This window comes from Enhydra lutris, unplaced genomic scaffold (assembly GCF_002288905.1).
Source record: "Enhydra lutris kenyoni isolate GAN:26980312 unplaced genomic scaffold, ASM228890v2 scaffoldscaffold40, whole genome shotgun sequence".
Lineage (NCBI taxonomy): Eukaryota > Metazoa > Chordata > Mammalia > Carnivora > Mustelidae > Enhydra > Enhydra lutris.
The window spans coordinates 18,413,870-18,430,104 of NW_019154124.1; the positions used below are offsets into that span (position 1 = coordinate 18,413,870).

The 16,235-nt window shown below is 40.4% G+C and overlaps 1 protein-coding gene across 2 annotated transcripts in view; it reads right to left on the reverse strand.

The window, feature by feature from the left end:
• LOC111155284 (mitochondrial ribosomal protein S27) overlaps positions 1–16,235 on the reverse strand; it is an 87,556-nt gene that overhangs the window by 3,014 nt on the left and 68,307 nt on the right. For both annotated transcript variants that reach the window (XM_022515417.1, XM_022515416.1), the window contains 6 exons: positions 15,539–15,653; positions 11,168–11,246; positions 7,806–7,921; positions 3,916–4,018; positions 1,512–1,654; positions 622–792 (listed from right to left, as the gene is read on the reverse strand). In XM_022515417.1, the coding sequence (XP_022371125.1) occupies positions 622–792; positions 1,512–1,654; positions 3,916–4,018; positions 7,806–7,921; positions 11,168–11,246; positions 15,539–15,653 (727 nt within the window). The remainder of the gene's footprint in view (positions 1–621; positions 793–1,511; positions 1,655–3,915; positions 4,019–7,805; positions 7,922–11,167; positions 11,247–15,538; positions 15,654–16,235) is intronic.

Below are 16,235 nucleotides of genomic sequence, written 5' to 3' on the forward strand. Positions count from 1 at the left end.
GAAGAGGCCAGGGGGTTAACCTGTAACACGGCTCTTCTTCCCTGATGCTGATAACAGAGTATTCTGGGCCATGCAGTTGAAAGCTACCAAAGACAGCTTGAGTGCTCAAGACTACTTGGAAAGGAAACAGTGGAAACTTGTTTCCATCTTCCATGCAGTCCAAAAATGTATTTGGAGGGCCCGAGGGCACAACACAAAACCAAACAACAGAAGATGCCTGTAGCTGATCTCCATCATACTTGAATGTGGCTTTCTAATTCCCACTTGGGGTTTTGGGTTATCAAGCACATGAGTGCAATACAGAGAAATGACCAGATCCTTTCCACCTGGGGTTGGAGTCAGGCGACTGCTCTGAGTCGGCAAGCTAGTACCCTCCCATCAGACACATCAGGGATGAGTGTGTAATGACACACTGCTACAGTGAACAAAACTGGGACTGATTAGCTCATGCACAAAAAGGAGTATAAAAATTCCATTTGTTTAAGACTGCTTCCTGTTTGAAGCCTCATTGGTGATGTCAGTTTTTCATGCCTGTGTGTGTGACAGTGAGGCACGAAAGGCCTGCCTGACACCACAGCAAAGAAGCACAGTGGAGAGGGGCTCAGTTCTGCTATGACGCACCTTAAATCGTTCCAGATACCAGGGAAGCTTGGACTGTTCGGTCTCCTCCACGTCCAGCTGCTCCACCAGGTCTTCTGAGCCCCGGCTGTCTTCCCCTTCTTGGGGCTGTTCCTCCGAAGCCGCGGGGGCTGGAGCAGTCAGAGCTTTCAGTGTTCTGTCCAGCATAGCCAGCTGTGGGGCAGAAAGAGGGGCCTGAAAACACACCGCGAAGAGAAGATGGGCCAGGGAAAGGAAGGAACAGCTGGGATCTGCAACTTGTGAACTCTTTCTCTTGTAAAATTATTGGCAAGAGTCGTGGTTATCCAATTTTACGTCAGAAACTCCCCACTGGATGGCAGGGACAACCTAGCACAAAGCGTGTGGTATGAATATGCAAGCTCAGAATCACCTGTGTACAGATCAGCACCGCATCACCTGATTTCACCTTTAGTCAACAGGGGAAGGACCCCAAAATTATGTTTGATGGGGACTCCAAGTATTCCTCTTCCATGCTCTCTTCCTCAACCGGTTTGGAATTGGGAGAAGGACAGAAAACCCACCACAGAGCACAACCAACAGAGGGTCATTCTGAATGTGCAGGAGAACCTCAGAATCTAGGCAAGCTTCCTTTACAGAAAGATTGGAGCTCAGTTTCAATTCCGGGCGAGAGCGATAGTTTTCCTCTCAGACAGTGAGCTATGGCATCAACATTCATCTTATTCTCTAATACTTTTTGTCAGTAGCACTGAGAATGTGTGTGGATTTTCATTCCTTTTCAACTGGATGAATACACGATTCTACAGAGTGAAGACAGCAGGGGGAGGGGGAAGACCATGCAAACAAATTCACAGGCTGGCTTACAAGGAACAGCAGATGGCTAAAGGACACTGACTCAGAGCTGAGGGACGTACCGCTTCTGCACACAGCTTCCCATCATCCGGGGACGAGGCCACCATCTCCATCACTTGAAGGGCTCGGTCAAGGTAGCCAGGTTTCCACAGCAAAGGCATGTTATGGTACACAGCCCGCAGCCCTCGCTGAAGCTCCACCTTCCCTGTGCCCAAAAAGAACAACAAAGAAGCCTCAGCCATGGCTTCCCACTATGTATGAGACTGAGGACTTGAACGCACAAGTGAATATGAACCTGGAAAATCATTTCAAATCTGTACCAAGAGCCTCATCCTGTCCAGTGAGCTGGTGCCATTTCAGATGGATGACGAAGAATATGGTGAAATTCACTGAAGCTGTTTTTTAATACAAAACTGTACGAATATGCTTTTCTTCTTTTCCATTTGGTCTGGTGGAAATTATCATGAGGATGTATGAATCATAGGGCTGAGGGAAATTTAGAGAGGTTGATATCTGTCTCTTTAAGTGGAACTACCCTTAGAATACGAGTCAAACAACTGAATACTATTTTTGTTTCAAGAACAAAATCTTCCTCTGAAAAAGAAATCCCACAATTCTCCTACAGTGGAAATCTTGTCAACATATGACAACTTTCCCTGCCAGCAAATGTTTGATATTTTTCAAAATGCTCCAAAACACCCCCATCGACTGTCCTTATGAAAAAAAAATCTGATTTTATTCTTCTTTCCTTTATTTGGGCTTCATCGTCCTTTTCAGATCTTCAGATATGAATGTTATTCTTTGTACCTCAAACCATCACAACTGGAGCTCAAGATGTGGACACCAGACGGCAGGGTCCTCGGCTGGGCCAAGGGATTGTCTCTGTGCGCCTGCAGAACAGAAGCCCTCTCTGCACTAACGGCCAAAGTCACCTTGAGCTGCCAGGTCTTAAAGCCACCTTCACTTATCTTTCCTGGGAAGGAGGATTTGGGAAGGCTGTGGTAGGACATAAATAGACAAAGCTTATCAGGTGACAGCTAATTTTAGATTTTTAAGACGCTGCAGTCCCACTCTGGGAAGCTGCTGCCATGAGGCTGAGTGGGGCTGCATGCACAGCACATGACACAGAGATTTGATCTGATGGCCTCCCATCCCAAAGCACCAGGGCCTTCTGCACAGAAACAGCAGCTACAATGTACTTTTTCTTGACTCTTAAAACTCCCTCAATAATTCACACAGTCCTGAATACTCACTGAAGGCAAAGGTAAAACACGTGTAAGTCAAAAGCAAGAAAGTAGATGGCATATTAGGAGAAAACAATTTTTAAAAGGAGTGGTCAAGGGGCACCTGGGTGGCTCAGGTGGTTAAGCATCTGCCTTCTGATAGGGTCATAACCCCGGGGTCCTTGGATTCGGCCCCGAATGGGGCTCCCTGCTCAGCGGGGAGCCTGCTTCTCCCTCTCCCTCTGCTGCTCTCCCTGCTTATGCTCTCTCACTCTGTCAAATAAATAAATAAAATCTTAAAAAAAAAAAAAAAAAGAGTGGTCAATTCTTTTGCTAGTCTGATAGCCAGCTGATGAACTCTAAAATTCCTCTCCCTCTGTCAGTCTACAACAGAATCAGCATCCAAGAAGGCCACACCACATTTGTTAGTGAGGATCAATTTCAAAACTGCTGAAACTTTGATGATTTTCATAAAACGAAGGTAAGTCAAAGCAGTGTATGGTTAAGAGAAGGTGCCTTCTGAAATGCCTGCCTACTTGAGAGAGAAAATGGAAGAATAATGAAATAATATGCATTTAATAGACCTCTGTAAATCAGGGCACATTTTATGCACACTTAGGTTGGATGCTATTTGCCCCACTTCCACACAACCCAAGTTCCGAGGCTTCATCCTCCTGACATGACTTTCAATGCCATCAGGGCATCAAAGTAAAGCAACCATCTCCCAGCATGGAACAGTCACATTGTATCAAGAGTCTCTGTGCTTTCCCAAAGTGCTATTTAGATGCACTGAGTATCCCTTCCTTCACCTGAAAACAATACCAAGGATATGAGTTCAACCCTAACTCTTAATATCTTACCTCCTGGACTTTAGGTCTAAAAGAGACACAAAGATCTTTGTTAGTACTGGGAAAATTTTTATTGGCTGGTTCTCCCAAAAGAGGGCCAGAACTTTCCTTTCTTTATCCCCTCCTCACACTGATTACCACAAAATATAACTCAAAGCCACCAGAACTAGTTTTCACCTTGCAGCGGTAACAGATTTTTAGCACCCTCTTTACTGTCTCTTAAGGTTTTGTCCCATAGCTGTTAAGGCTATCAAGGTCTATTTTTATGTCTAAAAATGAAAGCTGTATTGGAATTTCACTGGTACACTGAAATCAAATAAAAAAATCATTACAATGTAGAAAAATGCATCAGTTCTATCCAAAAGGACAATATTTGTAAGGATCACTTAGCTTACCAAGAAGTGCATAGCCATACAACTGGGAACTCAACCCCACCGAGTTCTTTTGCTTTAAGCCTGGGAGTAATAGGGATGCACCAAAGTTCCTCTCCTCTTCCCACTGCAACAGAATAAAAGAGATCATGGTCCAGCCAAACAAAGAATACTTTATGCAAAAATTTGATTTTTAATGATTTTTAATAGGTGGAAAACAAGTTGTAGCACTAAATTAAAAAAAAAGGCAAAATAACAAAGCTATAGGCACATTATAATCTTAATTTTATAAAGAAAAGATAGTTATATCTAATGACTAATACAGGAAAGAAATACCTTCTGTTAATGGATTTCTGGAAATTATGAGCCATTTTGGTTTTTTTCTTTATACTTTTCATTATTTTCCACATTTCTGGCAATGAATAAGGGTTCCTTTTGCAATCAGAAAAGCAAAACAAAACAAAAATAAAGAGCACACTCTGGACCAACACTGCCTTGAGACAATCAATAAAGATCACAGATGCTGTCAGCCCAATATTCACTCACATTGCTACGACATGCTGGGGCAAGCTTTTGAATTTTAAACAAGTCGGCAACGATAAGACTCCCACTTCACAGTGTAAAAATAAATACAACTATTAGGTTGCTTTTAGATAAATCCGTGCCTCTTAAAAATAAATTGGACAATCAGAAACACTTAGTGATCATTTCTTTCAGCCCAGGCTGCCAAAATTACACTTCAGGAAAACTGGCGTCAGATTCTGAGAGTCAGGAAAAAAGGGGCAAAAATGCAAGCATTGCTAAGCCTGCTGTAGAGTAGTAATAGCAGGGATGGGAGCTTGCTATAAACGCCGGTCTCAAAGGACAGCCTTGGCAACGCCCCAGACAATGAGAGCTGTGATCTTCTTGGTGCTGTATGAGTACGTATCGGTCAGAACCCTTGCTTGGGCTTAAAAATAAAGAACACAAAGATCAGGATGCCCTGCACTGGTGTCTGCAGTCAGAGGTCAGGGAGGAAGCAGAGAATGAATGAGGCATACAGGCTGCAATTGTAGCCAGGTGTAAGGGAGGCACCCAGGTGTTAATGGGCACCCAAACCTCTTTACTGGCAGTGGCCTTTGTGTGGTACAAGAGTAATTTCTTAGGGTTTCCTAAACCTTTGAAAAAAGCAAAGATCTTGGGAGAAAAACAAAGCCTCCCCAGGCACTTGTGTAGTACAGTAAGTGAAAGAGCTGGTAATAGAGGACAGGGCATTTCACTTTCAAAAGCAAATTGCCCTAAGGTTTGATTTCCCCCCACATAAACTGCATGAGAAGGGACCCGGTGAATAATAAATAAGGAGCCTTAAACTTTTTTCTTTTCTTTAGGGAAAAACATGACCTATAGGATCAAAATGCAACAGGGCAAAGAGCCAAAGGGTGGTGTCCTTGCTACTCTAGGAACTGAGCCGGTGTAGTGATGGTTGGCTGGCACAGAGATACTTCCGAAAAGACTTTTAAAAAGATGAATGACAACAAACAAATGAATGTCTTACAGATTTTTTTGAGAATTCTCTGAGAATAATACAAATACCGCTGCTTATATGAAAAGTTATTTGTGTGTTAACGTAAGAGATCAGGTCTCTCCCAAACCTGTAGCTTCTATTGTACATACTATTATGAACAAAATCAGGTACTACTGCTCCAGGGTCAAGGTTCTGTCCATTTGTGCCTGTGCCTTTCCCATTAATACAAAGCAAACCTCACTCTCCCACTCCCTTCTCCACTCCCCTTCACTGCTAGATAACCCAAAGCACTCCTCTACACCAGCTATCTCCTCTCTGCATCTTTAAATCACCCCACAATCCATTCCTATTTCCTTTCATCCTCTATTATTCTATGGAAACACAGGTTACAATTTAGTGCCTTCGGGCCACTAAATTCAATGAACTTTTTGAAAGTCCTCATCTTACCTACCCTTTCAGAAGCATTCTAAACTGTAAACCACTTCCCTTCTGTGGTTTTGGGGACCCAAAGCGTTCCTGATTTCCCTTTTTGCTCTGTGGCTCATCTGCAGAAATTTACATCTAGATGTATTATAAACTATATCTCCAGTCCAGATTTTTCCAGGAAGATCCCAATTTCTCTCATAAAAATCTCTGAGTTGTCTGAAAGGCATCTCAAAATGCAACATGTTCAAAGCCAAATTACTGATTTTCCTCATAAAACCCAGTCTTTTTCCAGAGTTCCCTTTGCAAGCACACAGCAACCTTTCCATCCAGATACAAGAGTCAAAAACTGAGGAGGTTAAGATTTCACCTGTATGTCCCTGCCTCCACATACAGTTCCCCATCATGTTATCTGCCTCCGAAGCATGTTCACTGGCTACTGCTAACTCCACAGACATTCTGGTCCCCAGGTTTCATTACCTCTTGCTCAGACAACCATGCAGTCTCCCAAGTGCTCTGACCATAAGCCACCATGGACCCAATTCAATCTCCTACCCACATTACAGCCAGATGCATCTTTTCAAAACACAAACCAGACCATATTACCCCTTCTACTTAAAAGTTCTCAATGGTTTCTCACTATTTTTAGGATATACAAATACAGCTTAGCATGACCTACATTCTCTAACCTTACTTCACCCTTTGCCCTTCCAACCATTCTCTCTGCTGCATCTACACTGTCTTCCAATCTTCTTCCAGCCCCTTTCTGCTCACCATAATTTTTGCCACTGGGCTTTTGCATGTGTTAGTTTCTCTTTTTGGATTGTTCTTCCTCTCTTCAGCCAGTTAATTCCTATTCATCTTTCAAATACTAACACAAGAAATATTTCCTTAAGTAAGGCATTCCTAACCTAAGTTTAGAATACAAACAGACAAGAACTCCCAAAATATATGCTTGTTATATGAGAGGTCTTTGTAGTGCTCTTTTTGTTACAAGTTTTATATTCATGTATTTGTTTTGTTTTGCTTTGAATGCCTGTATTGTTCTTTGGCTGGGAGCAGGGAGTGTTGGTTTACTATTGTATAACCAGTACTTGGCAATGTATGGAAGGCAGTCACTGCCCAACAAAAATTTAATGAACTAATGCATGTGAGGTATGCCACAGGCTATGACCCTCATCTTAGGAAAGCAACACACACTATAACTTCTTCTGAATATGAGCTGGATTAGATGTCCTTTTCAGTTTCTACCCGAACTAGTATATTTTGATGCTGCATCTGAAGTTGAGGGTAGACTGCAGGCTCAGGCTGCCTGGCGTCCCCAGGTGGCTTGTCACCTAAGAGCCGCTATTATATAACATCTCTGTGCTCTAGTCTTCTCATCCGCATAGAATTATGAGGATTAAATGCATTAATAAATGAAGACACTAAGAACGTAGCCTGGTGTAAAGCAGGTACTATTTAAATATGAGTTATTACTGTTATTACTGTTGGTATTCTTAGGGTAACAGTAAACAATGATTAAACAGCTGAACCCAAAGAGAGGAAACCAAAACTTGGTATTCTGGACTGACCAGAGCAGCCTCAGGAAAATACTGATGCCAGCTGAACAATCGGCATTGACTGCCTGAGGTCGTGGCCAGTTAGATGCCTCACTGCTTCTTTGATGCTCAAGGCCAACGTCATGGACAGTCAGTTGCCCGTTTCTGAACACCTGAGGGGCATTCAGCCTAGTTCAAGTTTCAAAATGTGTATAAGGACTTTCACTTGAGATTCTTTCAAGTGGAGGAACTTCCAAGCAGCACCACTCTGTCAGAAACCAGAAACTAAAATGTACAGAAGGAGCACTCATTCCTGGCTGTTCGGGGGCCACAGAGTTGCATGTCAGATTCTGAGGGCAGGAGTCTCCTCTCCCCACCTCCTCCTTGCTCAAGAGGCACGGCGGGCTTCTTGGGCTCTGAGTACCTCTGGACAACCCACCACTTACACTGCAATCTGTCTTCTTGGCCAGGCAATGGTATAAAACATGGAGGGACAGAAGCTGGGTGGAAGGTACTTCAAAGGCTTCTTGCATCATGATCTCAAAAACTACGGTTAAAGCATCTGGCAAAAAGATCAAAGTAAAAATGAGAGGGTATTAGTTTTAGGTAACATCACCAAATCTGTACTTAACTATAAACTTAAAAAGTGGGGCATGACAGAAAAACAAACAGAATTAAGAAGCAAAAAAATGTGAGCTCTGATCCCAGATCTTCCACAAACCAGATTTTTCCCAAATATTTAGCTTCTACTATACTATTATATACTAAGTCAGGTGCTTTTGTACCAATGTTCTCAAGGACACGGAATAATCTACTTAATTTCTCTTAACTTCTCCCAGTATCATCCTCTTAATGATTAAAAAAAAAACAAAACAAAAAACAAAACAAAAAAAACCCATCTGTCCCACCTACTTCAATAGACTATGGCAGAAAGGCACCTGGGTGTCTGAGTCGGTTAAGTGTCTACCTTTGGCTCAGGTCATAATCTCAGGGTCCTAGGATTGAGCCCCGCATCAGGCTCCCTGCTAAGTAGAGAGCCTGCTTCTCTCTCCCTCTGCTGTTCCCCCTGCTTGTGCTCTCTGTCAAATAAATAAATCTTATAAAAAATAAAATTAAAGAAACAAAACAAAATAAGGGGTGCCTGGGTGGTTCAGGTGGTTAAGCATCTGTCTTCGAGTCAGGTCATGGTCTTAGGGTCCTAGATTCAAGCCCTGCACTGGACTCCCTGCTCAGCAAGGAATCTGCCTCTCCCTCTCCTCCAGTTCATGCTCATTTGCTCACTCTCTCTCTTAAATAAAATCTTTTAAAAAAAGAGTACATACAAAAATGCCTCATAAATTGTGAAGCAAATTTAACACATCATGTCTGCCAGCTAGAAGAACTAAGGCATACAGAAAGGAGGCAAATATATTTTCCAGGTCACCCTGACAAGCAGAATAGAAGGTCAGCTGACTGCCCCATTCTGGGTTCTGGAACGTTCTCTGTGTTGGGGAAAATGAAGACAAATGCTAGCAATGATCCTAAATCCCAGATATCATTATGGAGACAGAAAACTGAGAACTATAAAAAGGCTAATTAGGCCCAGTTGAAAAAGACTTGAAAGACTGGAAAGGAAAATGCACATTCATAAATTATAAGCCCCTGACTATAAAATACAATGTAAGATATTTGTTGCCACATGAATGCTGATCATAGCAGATCAGACCTTGAGCAATTTTTATTTTCCCTTAAGATTCCACAACATAGATGGAAGCCAAGAAAATCAAGTTCAGACAATTTCTTTCCCTTAATATTTGTTGTTAAATTAGAGAATGTTAATATTGGTTTAAAATATGGTGCCAGAACATAAAACAGGCACAACAAATGTTTTTGACTAACTAAGCTGCTGTGTTAACCAATTTTTGCATATAATCATAATTATAAGAGTTAGCACTGACTTGCAGCTGTTCCTAGCCAGCTGGCTTTGTGCATGTTGTCATGGTTTTAAATGAGGCCATAGGCAAGCACTTCTATATTCTTTTTGGAAATGGGGAAACTGAGACACACCAGAAAGTCATCTACTAAATCAGCAGCAAATAAGGACCTGGAAGAGATTTAAAACAACAACCCCAAACAAACCAGTATTTTAAAAGAACACAATTTAAACCTAAAAATCCAGTTAAAAAAAAATCTGGTTTTTCAATTGTTCATTACAGAATCCAAAATTACACATGAAAAATATATCAACTTACTATCTTTTATTTATATTCTGCATTTCATTCAGCTTGGGAAGTGAAATTAGATTACCCTGTACAATCAATTATCTTTTCCTCCATATTCACTTATGTACTTTGATATTTCCTACCCTATTAACAATAAAAAGTATACTTTCTAAATTTTTGCCATAAATGATAATAATCTTCATTAAAACTTTATTTTTAGAAATCCTCAATATTAAATATTTACTCTGCATTTAGGGGAAAAAAAGTCCTTCGACCTTTCTAGCATGCACTTTAAAGAGAGAGGGCCGGGAGAAAACTACTTCGAGTAATTCTCCAATGATACACTATTAAATCTGATGTTCCTGGAGCATAGATTTGGTAACACAGAAAAGCTAATCCTCTTTCACTTGAATTCAGGAAATGTAGGTTTAAGACTGAATAAGAAATAGACAAGAAGGGATAACTGACATTTCAAAAGATAATATACAGCACATACTCTTTGGCAGTCAACAACTGCAAGTCTTTTGAGAGAGACGATAAAGCAGATATTCAGAGGAGACAAAGGGGAGAGGTGGCCACACTCATGGAAGGAATGCCCTGTCCCTAGCCTAAGTATGGACGCAGTGGGAAAGGCCACTGGTGCTGGTGTGCAGGGACGAGGGGATGGAACCCGATGGCAGGAATCTCAGATGTTATAAATGCATAAATGCCCACCAGTCTATATCCACCTTCCTGAGGTACTGACTACTAACATAGCTCCCCTGTGGGTAACATAGTACTAACATAGCTAATAAAAGAGTTCCATTGTGGCTCCTCAGTACCAAGCCTGAGGATGATATAGGGGAAAGGGAAAGCCAGGTGTGTCTTTACACAATAGCAAGACTCCTCTTTCCCTCCTCACTATCAGCACAGCCCCAAGTAGAAGCATGCTGTCATATGATTCCCTAACCCATGGACACTGGCTGGACATCGGGCCCCCTGACTCCTCTGTACAGTCTACTTCAATCTCCATCTTTCCTTGGACTCCCTTATTGTAGTCGAAGTGAAGAGTCACTTCAAATTAACTGCATAGGCTCAAGAAATTTGAGGGGTAAAGAGACCTCAGAGATTACCCACCCACTTATTTTATAGATGAGGAAACAAAAGACTGGGGAGGGAAAAGGACTTTTCTTCATAGCAAGGGTACTGCTCTTCCCAGAAAAATCAAGTGATTTTCCAGTCTTATATTTCACACAGAATAACAACTGTGTCTTAAACTAAACAAAGTTAGCAAATGGTATTTTTTTAAAAAGAGTCAAGCTAACAATCGCATTACTACAACCTTAACCAGCCATGGCTGCTCAAGCAGGTTTATTGCTTAACTAAATTCACTGTCCTTTGCACAAGGAGGCAGGAACAAAAAAACTTGAGAAACTGAGTGGAAAAAAACCTGGATACATTGTCCTATCTGGCCAAATGGTATGGTAAATCAACTATGCATCTATTTCTAACAGAAAGAGTGATCCAAAGAGACGTCATTATGAAACAAAATAAGCGAAATTGCCTATATTTACTTCCCTTTAGGAGATGAAGCCCCACTATAAAAGGACCCAGGTTTGGTTTCTTACCTTTGTAATTTTCTTTCTTTATGAAATAATCCATCAGTAAATTGAATGTAAAGTTATCTGGAAAAATTCCATACTGGACCTGGAATGGTAATGAAAATAAAAGGAAAATAAGAGAAAAATATCCACTTTCACTCAGTTCATAATATATGCCTATGCATTATTCATGACAAAACTTGCCACCATTAGCTTTAAGATATTTGCCTATCATTTTACAGCATCTGTGACAGTAAAATAGAAGATGTGACTCGTGAGGTTTGGTAATTGGAACTTGGTCAGGGTAAGAAAGTTGTGAGTGGGTGTATGACACAAGACAACCGATATGTGAAAAATAAAGCTCAACTGTAGTATCTTATCAAGGCTAAAAAAACAAAACAAAACAAAAAAACCCTGAAAATTAAAAAAATAAATAAATAAAAAATAAAAACAAAAAATAATAGGCTCCCCCACTCCTGATACTCCACTGATTTAGCAATTCTTTTTATAAGGTAAGTATGTCAATGCAAAAATGGACTCTCATGAGAAAGTACACATTATCACATTATGTTCTGGTCTTTATTTTTTCTCCAACTTTATTGATTATAAATTGACAAACAACGTCATGTAAGTTTAAGGGGTGCAACATGATGATTTTATTTTTTTATCTGAGAAAGAGAGATAGTGAGAAAGAGCACGAGCAGGGAGGAGAGGGAAACACAATCTCCCTGGGAGCAGGACCTGATGCGGGGCTCGACCCCAGGACCCTGAGATCATGACCTGAGCTGAAGACAGACACTTAACTGACTGAGCCACCCAGGCAACCTGAGTTTGGCTTTTTTTGATTCCACATGTAAGTGAGATCATAGGGTATAGGTATTTTTCTAATTTATGTCACTTAGCATAATGACCTTAAAGTTCACTCATGTTGTCACAAATGACAAGATCTTCATTTAAATGGCTGAATAATATTCCACTGCATACATATATACCACATTTTCTTTATCCATCATCTATCAATGGACACTTGGGTTGCTTCCAGGGTTGGTTATTGTGAATAATTCTGCAGTGAACACAGGGGTGCATATATCTCTTTGATATCCTATTTTCATTTCCTTTGGATATATACCAGAAGTGGGATTTCTGGATCATATGGAAGTTCTTTTTATTTACTGAGGAATCTCCATAGTGTTTTCCATAGTGGCTGCACCAATGTGCATTTCCATCAACACTGCACAAGGCTTCTCTCTTTTTTTTTTTTTTTTAAGATTGATTATTTATTTATTTATTTATTTGACAGATAGGCAGAGAGGCAGGCAGAGAGACAGGGAGAAGCAGGCTCCATGCTGAGCAGAGAGCCCAATGTGGGGCTCGATCCCAGGACCCTGGGATCATGACCTGAGCCAAAGGCAGAGGGTTTAACCCACTGAGCCACCCAGGCGTCCAAGGCTTCTCTTTTTGCCACAATCACACCAGCATTTGTTTTTTCTTGCCCCTTAGACTGGTTTTTAAAGAACTTAGAAATATTCCAACAAAATATTACTGAGTTCCTGTTCATGAGCAGCTAAATATTTGAGAATCCACATTTCCCAAAATGTGGACCCTTTAGCATCTGCCTCAGAATTCTCTAGGAGTGTTTTTAAAAAAGTAGATTTCTGGGGCACCTGGGTGGCTCAGATGTTTAAGCGTTTAACTCTTAGTTTTGGCTGAGGTCAGGATCTCAGGGATGTGAGATTGTGCCCCAAGTTAGGTTCCATGCTCAGTATGGAATCTGCTTGGAATTCTCTCCCTTTCTCTCTCCCTCCTCCTCTGTCCTTCTGTTCGCTCTCTCCCTCTCTCTCATTTAAAATAAACTCTTTTAAAAAAAGGAAAAAAATGCAGATTGTTAAACCTCAGACTTATAGAATCAGAATCTCTGGGAACAGCACATAAACCTGAAATTTTAGTGACCTTTCTATGTCATTTTCATGCACAATCATGTTTGACTAGTAATGATCTACCTAGACTGTGATTATATTTTTGTTTTAAATTCTTACTTGAGTAGGATTAACTACCATCCCCCACCCTGCCCCATTCTTCCTCCACCAGCCACCAGAAACACCTGAGGAATTTTTTCAGTTGATACACACCCTCGGGGAGAGTCTGACAGCCCTAACACCCCAGTTACGAATCACTGTTGAATTGAGTTCCTATTACATTAGGCGGTATGGGATGCCTTAGATGTGCTGAAATGGAAAAAGGGTTTAGAAGCCATTGTTTTAAAGGTTGTGGCTCATGGGCAGTTTCTGTATTTCTCAAAGCAGTCATCCAAATAGGCACTAATCCCCAGGGGCAGGGCAAAAACAAAATATTTTAGAATGATAAAACATTAAAGCTGGAAGGAGCCTTAAAAATCAACCACTCAGTGATTCTCAACCCTGGTTGCAAATGAGAATCAGCGGGAGAGCTTTTAAAAAGATATGGTAAGGGATGAAGAAGGCAGAGCACAAAGGATTTTAGAGGCAGTGAAATAACTGTATGATACAATAATATATACATGACATTTCACATTTGTCCAGGCCCGCAGAATGTACACCACCAAGAATGAGCCCTAATGTAAACTATGGATTTGGGTGATGTGACAATATAGCTTCATCAATTGTAACAGATCACTCTGGTTGGGGGGCAGAGTTGATAATGGGGGAGACTGCATATGTGTGGGGCAGGAGCATACAGGAAATTTCTGTATCTTCAGCTCAATTTTGTTGTGAACCTAAAACTGCTCTAAAAAAAAATAAAGTTTATTTAAAAATTTTTTTGTTCTGGGGCACCTGGGTGGCTCAGTTGTTGGGCGTCCGCCTTTGGCTCAGGTCATGATCCCGGGGGTCCTGAGATCAGAGCCCCACATTGAGCTCTCTGCTAAGAGGGAAGTCTGCTTCTCCCTCTCTGACTCCCCCTGCTTGTGTTCCCTCTCTTGCTGTGTCTCTCTCTCTCTCAAATAAGTAAATAAAATCTTGAAAAGAAAAGAAAAATAAAGAATTTCCAGCAGATTAAAAAAAATTTTTTTTTGTTTTTAATCCATTAAAAAAATGCCAAAAGCCTATGCTCTATAAAGGTTAATTAAATGAGAATCTTGGGAGTAGAGAAAAGCAACTCTAAAATTTTAAAGAGTCCTGTGTGATTCTAATGCAGAGCCAGGGTTGGAAATCACTGATTAGTACAACTCACTTGACTTACAGTTGAAAAAACTAAGACCTAGATGGGTAAAATTATTTGCTTGAAATTATGGGCATCTGGTGGAACTTATGAGATTATAGCCTGGGTCTTCTGATTCCTTGTCCAGTGTTCTTTCCACCAAAAGACTAGGAACAGCAGAAAACCAGATAAACTTTTATGCCTTTCTAGACACTTTCTGTTTTGTTTTCAAAGAAATATTCTGTGAATATAATCTGTGTCATTAAACTCTGAACTAATGAGAACAGGATTTGATCCATTCTTTCCTCTGGGGCTTAATATTAAATTTCTCAGTAAACATATTTAACTGCATTATTCAATTATAAGCGTCCTGAGGGCAAGGAAAGGATATTATTCATTTTTATAGACATTGCTACACCCAATGCAATTTCTCTCACACACACACACACACACACACACACACACACACACACACACACAAACTGTCTGCAATGTATGTTAAGCTGAATTGGGCCCAAGTCACGGAAAAAAATAAATTATGGTATCCTTTTGAGTTCTAACATACAATGTTCAGTGACACTACGAAGATAATATGTTTGCACAGAAATATTGTTAAAACCTTTTTGAGTCAAACAGGGTTATAGCTTGAGACTTACAAAAATAACATTCACAATTTTTGCTTATTTTGTACTTTAGTTCATACTATAAAGATAATGAAGACTCAACCCTCGGTGGAATGTAACATTCAGAAAAACCCTAATCATAGGGGACTCAGGGGCTCGAGGAAAGCAATCAAGGAATTCAGCAGATATGTTTTGAGTAACCTAGGAAATATTTGTCTTTAAAAACTGTGTAAGATAGTCTGAATACACTGGAGATCACATTCCAGCAAAATGGTCATGTCTTTGTCCCTAAACATCAACAAAGGGAACCGGGCAAGAAATCCATACTTTAGGGATCAAGAATGAACCACCAGTGCAAAATTCTTGTGACTGAACTTCCTTTTGCTTTGTCATTTTCCAGTCACTAGGTGTGGAAAAACAGCAGCTAGGGAATTTTTATATTTGACCATTGATTAACTTATAGTCAATTCCATTCAAAAAAGGATATCTGGGAGCAAACAGATATCCGAAGTTATTTATTGTCCTAGTCTTTGCTATACTATAATAGGTATTAACATCTAAACTCAGGAAAACAAGCTGCAATTACCAGGAAACCACTCACCTTATTTACAAGGGTATATAAGGCTTTGTCTTGTGCACCGTATTTTAGACACTGTCTAATCCAGGTGTGGATAGTCCAATCTCTCAGGTACCAGCAGTTGGGGCTGTGTCGAAATCTAAATAAAGCATAAGAGAGAAAACTGGGGTTAACTCTGAAATGTCAATGCCAAAATGCATCCTCAATCAGGTCCTTCTCGTAGATATTTACCAATGTGCAGTCAATGTTACCAAAAATCATAAAGGTCAACAGTCAATAAAAACAGTCAATAAAACCTCTTAACTATAAAGTATGAAATGGGAAAGAGGAGGCAGAATAATAAATAACAAAACACCCTAAATGCTGTATTCCTTACTTAACGCTTCTTGATGCAACATCTTGTTTTAAAATACAAGATTTATAAAAAATGATCTGGGGAAAACACGAACCATGGCACTACACAAATACGCATTTCATTAGAAGAGAGATGTGAGGCTGAAGCTGACACTTTTGAAGTTTGAAACAGATGAAGCACAAATGGAGAAAGGAATACCACAGCAACTCTAGAGGGTTATCAGCTTTGAGTTATACTGATATTTCTAATGGCACTTCAGAGAGATCGGGACACTCTTAACTGAACCAAAAGAAAAACAAAAAAAAAAAGCAGAAAAAAATAAAAACGAAGCACAATTAAGCATCCAGGTCATCCAGGATCCACACC